The sequence below is a fragment of the Buceros rhinoceros genome, unplaced genomic scaffold (assembly GCF_000710305.1).
Source record: "Buceros rhinoceros silvestris isolate BGI_N320 unplaced genomic scaffold, ASM71030v1 scaffold14200, whole genome shotgun sequence".
NCBI classification, from domain to species: Eukaryota; Metazoa; Chordata; class Aves; order Bucerotiformes; family Bucerotidae; genus Buceros; species Buceros rhinoceros.
The window spans coordinates 31,429-42,651 of NW_010390272.1; the positions used below are offsets into that span (position 1 = coordinate 31,429).

The 11,223-nt window shown below is 39.1% G+C and overlaps 1 protein-coding gene across 1 annotated transcript in view; it reads left to right on the forward strand.

Moving 5' to 3' along the window:
- Window positions 1-10,834, forward strand: part of KIAA0232 (KIAA0232 ortholog) — a 19,582-nt gene extending 8,748 nt beyond the window's left edge. Inside the window, exons 4-6 of the mRNA XM_010137252.1 lie at window positions 6,675-6,756; window positions 8,842-8,939; window positions 9,926-10,834. Coding sequence (XP_010135554.1) covers window positions 6,675-6,756; window positions 8,842-8,939; window positions 9,926-10,105 — 360 coding nt within the window. The 3' untranslated portion in view covers window positions 10,106-10,834. The remainder of the gene's footprint in view (window positions 1-6,674; window positions 6,757-8,841; window positions 8,940-9,925) is intronic.
- Window positions 10,835-11,223: the final 389 nt, after the last annotated feature.

Genomic DNA, 11,223 nt, shown 5'->3' on the forward strand with positions numbered 1-11,223 from the left:
ACCCCACCCCCCCCCCCCAAACCTCAAACAAAAACAAACCAAAAAACCTAACCCTGAGGTACAGTCTTTTTTTTCCCAAGTAAATGCTTTTACCATTTTGCTGTGGACTCACGGGTGAGTACAGAGTCTTGTCCAGTTAATGGTCTTTGGATATAACAACACTGAATCTCTTATAAACAAATTTGATATGAGCTCTGATCTAGTAGGTGTGCCCTAAGAATGCTTATACTATTGAGTCTTTGAGACAGGTAAAGGGACTTGTGGGTTTTGTTGGGATTGGTACCAAACTTTTAAGGTCTGAATATGCCAAAAATCGTAAGTGTTTATGGATGTCATGGCTTAACTGGCCTGTTAAGAGTTGGTGAGGTACTTTGCTTGACTGGAGTAATGCAGTGTAAGTTTATAACTCCTTTAGGAAGGGCTGGCAAGAGAGCAAGGGAAAGGGGATGCCTTCCTTAGGTTGATTCTGAGGTCAGTAGTGTAGGAGATAAGTGGCCATAAACCTAGGCAGTGAGAAGAGGGTGACAAAATTCAGACAGATCTGCTTTGTGCCTTAACATCAGGAGAATCAAGTAGCAAAAACTTCCGGGAGCTCAAAGAGTCATCCACATACAAAGCAAAGGACTTCAGTGTAGAAGAGAGAGTAATTTGGAGACGGGATTGGTCCAGATAGTTCTTGATATGTGTTGATCATGGCAGATGATGAAAACACCTACAAAGACTTCGAGCTCTAACTTTATAATTAAATGAAGACATTAATTTGCTGGTATTTTGAAGGGTTAGAAGTAACTTGTATGAGAGGGACCTTAAAAAGATAGAGCTCACAATGACGGTGTAAAAATCATGAGGAAAAAACCAAGATTAAAGTAAGCCAATAAAATAAAGGCTTGGTATACCCAAGAACCAGAGAAATGACTGAAGTATATTTCTGAGAGATGGAACTAACAATCTTGGAAAGCTATGCAAAGATGTCAGAAAGGTTTTGTTTAGTGCAAGTTTTGTCATTGTTTGAATTGTTGGAGAAAAGACAATTAAGCAAAGAAGTAGTACAGATAGACTACAGCAACTAATTCTAAAAAGCCTAGTAGAATACCTGAGAACACTGAGAAAATAGAAAACATATAAAAGGCAAACACATTTCCATCTTTTGAAAGAAGAAATGGGGACTTGAAGTATTACTTCTCCGTTAAATCCCCTAAAGAAATGTTGTAAACTGTAAATGGCACAGATGCACAAGAAACTGGGCAAGTGTCTAAGTGTTGGTTTGGGAAGAAGATCGCACTCTCAAAATAACAGTCAGTGGCTCACTAGAGGACAAGAGAGATGATTAAGTTTTCTGGTCCGGGGTGTAAACTACCTGTTTCTGAAAATCCCTGATGATGTAAAACTGGGAAGGTCTGTAGTTATTCTGGAAGACAGGATTAGAATCAGAAAGTTGTTAAATTGGAGAAGTGGTCTGAAGAATAAAACGCAGTTCAGCAAGGACAAATACAAAGTTGTAAAGAAAATAATAATCCGCTTCACAAACAGTGTGAGGAGTGACGGGTAAGGAAACTAGGCGAGACGTAAGCATCTTCAAATGGGTCATAAGCTGAGCAAAAATCAGGAATGACACACTGCAAAAAACCAGCAACATTGTTGTATCTAAATAGAAATGCTCTTCTCTAAGAGGGGAAGTAATTGATCCACTGTAGCTGGAAAGCCTTCTGCTGGCATACGGAGCTCAGCTCCCATTACCTCGTACCAAGAAAGGTGTCCTGAGGAGCGCAACACAAAGATCACCACTTCCGAAAACACAGTGAAGGAACTGGTGTCGCTTCATCTCAACAAAAGAGAAACTTGAAGAAGAAGAACCCAGCAGTTTTGCTAAAATTACAGGAGATCAGGACAAGAAACAGCATTTTCCTGTAGGCTCTGGTGCACACAAAGGAAGTGAATCTGATGACCTTAAATCACAGCAAGGGAAATTGAAGAGGAAAAAATTCTAACCAGAAAATAAGCTTACTATAAGGCACCATTATTTTTGGGGAAGCATTGGAAATTTTGTCTTGGAGAGTAGGAATAGTGCTTTGTGGCTGATTCAGCTTTGTGCAAGAGCAGAGACTATGTGATGTTTTAGGGTCCCTTACATGTACCTTTTCAGTGAAATTCAATAATTAGGTGACTGCCGAGTTGGTTTTAACAATATAAAGTCTAGACTCAGCTTCCTTTGTTCACTTGTGACCAGCCTCTTGAGCCAGATGTATCTTCCTTGGGGGAACTAAAATTAGGATCTGTCTGATCTTTTGGCACGGGACTCAATGGGTTCATTGCTGCCTTGACTTCTAAATGGGTTTCTTGTGTTATTTCTGGAAGTAAAGGGTTTCAGAGCAGATTTGAGGAAATTCATACTTACAGATTAATATGACTTTTACTTTTTCTGTGGTGGGTTATGAAACTGTCAGTCATAACACTTCAGATAATATTTGGATGATAATCAGGTTTTAGTGCTTATTCTGTTCAGATTCAGCAAAACTCTTGTGACTGCCCTGATCCTTGTCAGCATGCATTCTATAAAAGTAGAAACATTCAATGCTGTTTTTTCAAATTAGTATTTAAAGCCAAATAGTCTATCCTTTAAAGGCTTGTCATGATAAAGGCTTATCTTAGATGAAAAATAATAGCTATTTAGAAGGGTAGCTGGAAAATTTAATAAAACTTTTCATAAAGTACTGGAAGTTCCCTTTTTTAAAGGCCTTCAGACAGTCTTTGAAACTGTAGAACCCAGCTCTGAGAAGATGCTTTGCATAAATTTTGCTTGAAGAATAAAGTTCTGACCAGTGTGACTAGAAAATGACTGATCTGCTATATGAACTTGCTGTGGACTTCTGTCTGCACCTGTAGGTAAAAGAAATCAACAAAAATGTTGTTACCTCATAAAAAATTGTTAGTTAAGGAACAGAAAAAAAAAATCATACTAATATTACGCCCATGCATATTATTGATAAAATAAGATTTGTTAAGCACATCCTATACCAGTTCTTGGTGCAGGAAAAAAAAAGTGGTGCATATTCATAAATGCTCCCTAAGAAATTTAAGTGAGGCTGCAAAATAAAACTCTTATTTTCTGCCAAGAAGAAATAATAAATAATTTCTTAAGGAACTACTTTTATGAGCAACCAGGCTCTTACCTGAGGAGAAGTATTTTTATATACCGAAATATTTTATTTCTATTTTGGGGTTTGTGGGGTTTTTAATTGTTCAAAATGAACTTCCCTTTTAATACATCTCTGTACATGAAGAGAGGTAGAAGGAACCCTGCCCGCTGCCCCCTCCAGCTTTCTCCTACCTTTGTTCCTTGACTTTTCCATCTGTGTGTGTATCATGTGGGTAATAGCACCTCACACTGCAGATGTGACAATACCACTATCATTTGTCATATGATGGGGATTTTTGCTTGAATTCTACTTCCTACTTCTACACCTGGTCTTTCCCAGCTTTGGTAGTTACTGTTTCCTCACCTGACTAAATGCCCCTGTCAAAGATATTCCTAAAAGTTGGCTTAGCATTCTTAGTAATACAGAAACTACAGTAAAATTTCAGCTCTGTCAGCAAACCAACAGTCCCACTGCAATGTGCTGTTTATCAGGCTGCCTACTGGTCACAGTTGAAAACCGTGGTGTTGGGTAAATCCCTTGCTGTAGTGAGTATGGAACAGTTCACACATGCAAAGAGTAAAATGCTCCTTCTGGGCATTCATTCTGGTAGGCCCAGCTCACCAGTCTGACGCAAGTTCACAGCAGTTTGTCCTTTTCCCCAGGTCAATAGAATATGATAATTCTGCTGCGTTCTCCCAGTACAGCTTCAGCAGCTCATGAATTACGTATTGCTGGCTGTAGCAGTCTTGTGAAGAAAGCAACAATAAAATAAAACTGTGTAGAACAGTAATCCTCCTTGGCTGCTTCATTGCAAATGTGTGTGTGCGAGTGGAAGAGGTGAGGAAACATCTCATCGGCAGTAGGAAATGGCATTCATGCTGTAGGAAACATCTTTCACTTCTCTGCCCGTTTTCCCTTTTATTCAACCGTATCCCTAAAACACCGAATTGCTTTTCCATCATGATGCTGAAGTTCAAATACTCTGTTTAAAAATGGTTGTTAACCACTTAAGCTCACAAAATCTCTCCTTCACGGTAGCTACTGACTCCAGCTGGATTACAGAGTCCTTTCACTGTAATTTGATCTTTGAAGCACCTCTAGATTTTTTTAGGGTGAAAAAACCTAATACTTGCTTTTATTCCTTTAGAAAAAACTTGTACAGATATATGCAAAGAATGATTGTTCTTTTGTATACCAGAGGCTTCATAAGAAATTTTGAATGAAAGACTTAAGTGGACTGTCCTGCTGTTGTATGAAATTCTTAGGAAGATTTATTTGAGAAAACAGGCATAAAATGGTGTGGGAAGGAACAAAGGTGAGCTAGATGCCAATGAAAGACATAAAAGTGCTATTTAAAGTTTTGAAACTATTTTACTCGTTCAAACTCTTATACAAACAACAGAAAACATTAAAATTATTCTTTTCAGCTGTTGGCTTAGTTCTCAGTATGGGAGAGGTAATGGGGCCAGAAGCAGAACTGGAGTTTTAGTTTCTTCATGTAACTGCACAATTCTGACCCAAATCTACTGAAAATTCCTAGACAAGTGTGGTTTAAATCAGCCAGAACTTGGGGCAGGAGAATCTTATGTAATCACTGCAGTAGTGTTGCTGCTTGTGAATGTCAAAGTCCTCAAGGGATTTTACGTTGCCTCAAGCCGAGGCTCTTAGAGAAGCGTTGGTTACCATATGTCTAGCTGTTGAAACAAGAAAGGAAATCCATCAGTCTTCTCTCAGACATGCAGCAAGACTTGGGAGCGAAACAGCACTGCCGTGGGGTTTGGCTTGTTGTCTTTGAGCTCTACTTAAGAATAAAGTAAAATAAACAAGAATAGTTTCAGGGAGGAAGGACTTCCACTTGCAATTTCTAATATCAGAACCACTGAGAAAAATAGCTATTTACATGGGTGACTGGAAAATGTAATAAAACTTTTCATAAAACAGTAGAAGTGTATGTGAGTATGTATGAGAGGAGGAGGAGGCATGAATTGAAAATGCCGTTTGAAAAGGGCAAGAATGCCAGCTAAGGAAGGTAGAGTTATGGTACTGTTCTGGAGTTGGTATTTTGTATTTACCAATTGGGTGTATTTCTTTAATTCACAGAAATTTTCACGATGACAGACTGTGCAATCATAGTAAGCATCTAAGCTATTGCAGAAGAAAATGGTTTTCTTCAGTGAATGTATAAAATGGGCACCACCTTGTGCCCACTATCGCCTCCCAAACAAAACCCCCAAATGGCTTTAGTATGGATAGCAGGTCTTTCTGCATCCATGCTTTTGCTTTACGCATCTGACCTTATTGTTGGTTTAGAAATAACACACGTCATTCCACAAGGGTCAGCGGTGGGGCAAGGGGCCAGGTCTGAGCTCAGACTGACATCCTGCTGGGCGGTTTTTGCATCCAGCCAGGAGATGTGTCTCTGGCTTTCTCTAACTTCTGGCATGGAGGCAGTGGTGGAACAGCATGGGAGCTGAGGCAGCCTGCAGCCACCATCGGCCCAGTCTCTGAGCCATCCTGAAGCAGAGATGTAGACTCTGATGGTGACTTAACCTGGGGAGCGAGACCACTGTAGCTTGTTATACCCTGCCAGACTGAAGCTGGCTTTGCTTGTAACCCTCTGTGGTTCATCCAGCTTATCACCTATGCAGATGTGACACCACTGATGTGAGAAACTTTGAAGTTAATAAGGCATCGTGCCTGTGGAGTTCAGATGCTTCTTAGGAGGCTCATTAAATTTCCATGCTTAAATGTTACCAGGTTTACAGAGGAGCGAGCTGGAGAGGAACTCCCATGTTGAGGCTCATTTGATAATATTTGTAGTAGCTAGGTGCACTATAGTTTGGTTTGGTTTGTTGCGACAAGCCATGGTATTTAAGCCATGGTATTTTAGCCATCTCCGTTAATTTCACAAGGAAAGGGCTCTGGTAAACTTCAGTTAGCATTAAAATGGGAGGTGGGGTGGTGGTGGTGGTATTTAGGCATTTTTAGTGAGGAGATTGAGATTATTTTTAGCATAACGGCAAGTTTGTCGTTAGTCATCCTCATGACCCGTTTTTCCTTTGTTGACACATTAATTCTCTAGTTTAATTTTATGTTATCCTAGTGATGGTAATGGTACTACTTTAAAATCAAATTTTGCTTTTTGTCTGCTATTCTGTTTTGTTTTACACTGAACTATTTGTCTTGCTGCCTGATGTTTCATTTTATTTCCATCTCTTGGAAGAAGAGCTTTCTGTTCTCTCTTGTTTTGTACTTTGGGTATAAGGCTGTAATTTATCTTCTTGTTCTGGATTCGTACAACTCTCTGTGGGCCGAGTTTGAGCTCCTGCATGGAGGTCATATTGGCTGAAAGAGTTACAGGAATGGATGTGTTGCAGTTTGACAGTCCTCTTCCATTAGTATAAGAAATTGAACAGTGTGACCTGTAAGACCTAGCAATACCAAAGTTTCCTCCTTTACATGTAAGTATATTAACTATGCCATAATGAAGTGTGATTGTTGTCTAAACATTCTCCTATATTGAATACTAATCTGCAGAGAATGAGTGGCAGCCAGGAAAAGCAATGCTGGTGGGAAAAGGCGCTCTATTCTCCCCTTTTTCCTGCATCACAGTGTGAAGGTAAGAAGCAATGCCTCTTTGAACTAATTTGCTGTTAGAATGAAGTGCTCTTTCTTACGGATTGGAATTATTGCAGATGAATTGGAACTACCATCTGTAATTAAAAAAAAAACCAACAGTAAACTTCCCTAATAAATTCTTTTATCTGAGATAGAACTAGGATGCTTCAGCTGCATTTGTAAAAGATCTCTAGCATGCTTCTAAATAGGTTTTAAATGGAAGTATTTTAAAAATAGCTTTAATATTTATGCAAATTTGCTTAATTCCAGAGCTTGGAATTAAGTAAATAGAATTTTAATCTCTGACTCTAAAAATACTTGATTTCATTTTTGAGTATGTTTCAACCTGAATAACACTTATTAGGTAGGTAATTTTATAAGAATGTGGAAACATCATAATTGCCTTTTATGGGTTTGCATAAATAGCATACCAGTTATTCGGTGAGGGTGTGGAATTTCTCTCAGGCTGGGAAGGAGAGGTATTTGCCTCTTGGCCCCTCCTTTCACAGTGACAATCTGGGAATTTTTCTGTCCTGCATGGAGGGTGGGCCCAGTCTTGGCAGTCCGGCTGCTCGCTGGCGGAAGCAGGTGTGCTTCCAGGACTCTCTGTTGCTTCCCAAGAATTCGTAGCATCTGACAGCTGGCCCAAGCGCAGGCTTCCAGTGGGCAGGCAAGAATCCCGACCGCTGTGGGGGGGTTTTTTTGTTGTTTTTTTTTTTTTCTTTTGCCTGCATACCAATTTACCTTTTCTGGGGACAAGGCAAAAATCTAAATGAGATGTTCTGTATCCCAAACTGACAGGTTATCTAATGCTTTCTGTTGGCAGAGGCTCAGTGCAATAAACTTTTGATCAAATGCCTCGTTCCTTAATAACCTGGAAGTAGATGAGCCAGTAATTATTACTGAACTATTTTGGGAGTGCATCTTAAAGTGCAGCCAACTAAACTGTATTCTTGATGCCTAAGTGACCTGCTTTGGTGTTTAGGACAGTCTGGGGTACTTTCAAGAACATTTTAACTTACTTCACTCCCCAGTATGAAGTGTGTTTGCACAGTGAAAGAGGATAGATGCCTGCAGGGCTTTGGTTTGCCTCCTGGACTGGTCACAGAACCTCCCATATTAGAAAAATAATCAGTATTTACAAAGTAAAGATATTCAGTGTCCCTTTGTAAAGTTGTGGGTTGTTTTTTTTTCCACGGTGACAGCTGCAGAGGTATTAATGATCTAACAGCAAATGCAGTGACTCTCTCACTCTTGGGTCTGTATTTCACACGGAGTAACCCCTGAATTGCTGTGAGTGACATCTGCTGACATCTGCTGGTGAACCTGCATTACTGAGCAAGTGTTCCACCACCGTACTTCGTCAGAATATACGGTGTAAAATACGACCAAGTCCAGAACCTGCTTGATACAGTGGCAGAATGTCTGTGAAGTAGACATTCTGTTCAAGAATTTCATCTTTTTGACTTAAGTTTAACAAAAGCAGAGCTTTATCCTCAGAGCTAATGCTATTCTTTCACAAATCCTTAGCTGTATCCCGTTTTCTGTGTGGGTGTTATTTGTATATGGATATTGATGCATGTGATCCATATATACTATATGGTATACATTGATATTATATGGAAGCTTACTCTGGTAAGTAGAAACTACAGCCATTCATGTCAACTTTTTTTTTTTTTGAGCTTCAGTCAGGATCAGGCTGTTGCAGTGCCTTTTGTATGAGTATAGAAATAGAAATGAGCTGAAACACTGTGCACTATCAGAATTGAGAAATGTACAGAAAAGTAATTCTTGCTCTTTGTACCTTACTACTTTAGATGTTTTCACTAACTAAGTAGCTTCTTTTTTTAATTATTTGGTAATCCAGGTAAGATTTGATGAATTTTTCCTAAGGTACTATGCTTATCTCTGAGGATACCAGACTATAACATCTCCTCCAGGCACAGCATTTCTATGGCTTAGAGTGTAAATTTCAAGAATTAGATCTCTAAATGCTTTAATTTGAGGTAAATGTAAATAACAGTTTTCTTCAATTCTGTTTTTTCTTCCTTTTTCCTCTGAAACACCCCCACAAACACAATGTAAGAGTGTTATACAAATGCCAAGGGAGAGAATGGTGTAGGAGAATTTGCAGATGTAAAGGAAATATCCAATGATGATGAACATCTTTTAGATTTTAATATGGTAAGTTTGTCATTGGTTTGGGGGAGGAGGTTTTTTGTTGATTTTATAAGACGCGTGCTACTACATCTTCCCTTTCATGACAGTTTTCAGTCTGGCCTCAAATGAAATTCCTGCAAAAACCTTCCAAATCTTTTCTCTCCTTGCTTTGTTTTCTAATCTCCTCTGTATCTTCTGAGCATTCTTTTGAAAATTCCTCAAAATGGTGTACTTTGGGGAGTACCATCCTCTGTACAAACAGTTGTGCTTCTAGTCATTAAGCAAACTCAGTTTCCTTTGGGAACACTTGGCTTTTGCTTATCATGAGTGTTAAATATGAGTCTTCTTTTCCTCAACTTCTAATTTCAGTAAGCGTAGGGTGGGCTGACATGCACTGTGAAGGCAGAAAGGACCAGTAACTAAAGGCTTAAACATAATGCATGTTGAATTCTGTCCTGCTTACAAGCAAAAAAACCCTGATCATTTTTTTCTGTAGGGAAGAAATGTTGTGTACGCAGGCACTTACTCATACACTTCTAAACTTCATAGTGATGATAGCACTTAAATTTACACTCTGGCATGCTTGCTGTAGCCTTCTGATTCAGCTGAAAATATTTTAGGTTTGCTTAAAGTTTAGTCAGATGTGTGCTGGTTTTTTTTGTATACATATTTAATCCTTACTATCAAATTTTGGAGATAACTTTTACAGTAATTTTCTAACATGAGTTGTGATAATGATGCATTCTAACTGACTTCACTTTTGATTCTTGTGCTGTTGTATGCAAATCCTGAAACTAAGGAATAGGAAAAAATAATAAAAGCCCAACTTTTTTTTCCTGCTGTTCTGTGGTCCTTTCTACATAGTGGACTAAGTCAGGAAGGAGGTGGACTTGTCCTGTAATTGTGACATCTCTTTTGAACAACTACAAAATGATATAACCGCCCAACCCAGAAAAAAGCAAGCATGTTCTTTATTGTTCCCCATCAACACTGTCAGTTTAAATCCTTAGGTTTCTTCTGTTTATGAAGCAAGATGTGCAGATGATATAAATGCTGAGGCAAAACCAAATGGCTTCAGGAAGAAGATCTACTCCAGTGATAGCTCCAGGTCTGAAGACACAGCTTCAGAAGGTGCAAGTGAATGGGTTGATCCACGTGAGGAGGAGCTTTTTTCTCGAACTCAACTATAAACACTGCAGAGTAGAACAGATGATTTAAAAGTAACATGAGATGGAAAACTAACCTTGAGGGTCTGTAGCTCTAAAACAACAACTTGAGTTTCCTCTTCAGTTAATGGATTCAGATGTGTATTTATCTTTCTCTTCTTGCTTATTTTATAGATGAGGACACAGCTGTCCTCTTGAAGATTTTGTTTTCCCCCCCCAAAAAAAACCCTGTTAAATTCTTGGCTATTTGAACTAGACTTAGATTGTGTTGTCAAATCAAGAATGGATGTGCATGTGCTTGTCTTAGTAGTACCACTGCTTTTTTGCATCTTAATTGCAGTTATTTTCATTCGTAACTGTAGCCCTACCACTATTACTATCTTCTTAGCATCGCAGTGTCTACAACTACTTCTGCTATTCAGAGACTTCCGCTTTCTGCACATTAGGCTTTGTTCTTTAAGAACCGGGAGATAAATACTTAACACTGTAATCTATCAGTGCCTTTCTGAACGCAGGAGAAAAGCATGAATGACTTGTCCAGTCTTCATTCAGTAAATCTCATAACTTTGAAGTAGGAACAACAGGGTTGTGCTTTAGAGACTTACAGAAACTGTGTTTTCTATCCTATGATCCCCCCCCCTCCCGCAAACCAACACTGAGGATACCATGGTTTGTGTTTTTGCTAACTGGAGAAGCCAAGGATTTTTTTGTAATGGAGGCAATGTGGGGTTTTTTCTCTTTTTTTTTTCTTTTTTTTTTTTTGTCCTTTTTAGCAACTTGCCAATGCAGGGCAGAAGTTTAAAGTGACACCAAAAATAATAAACCACTGGGGTGATGTGTGGATTGTTGTGAGTTTTGTAACGAGTAATGAGAATGTTGTCTTGTTGCAGATGATGGCATTCATGTAACCTGCAAAGCATCCTGTACTGAACTTGAGCCTGAGTGACTGAAACGATCTAAAATGCTCAGAGTGTTCAATGTTTAAATGCAAAGGGTCAGTGCTTCACTTGAAAGAAATCCTGTGGCTGCTGCAGTTAGCTGCTGTTGTGGCTGTAATTTAGTAAATCTTGTAGTTCATTTTGTGTTTCTGAGAGAATGTGTGGGGCAAGTTACGTGTGTGGTGGGGGGGGGGAGGGGAAGGG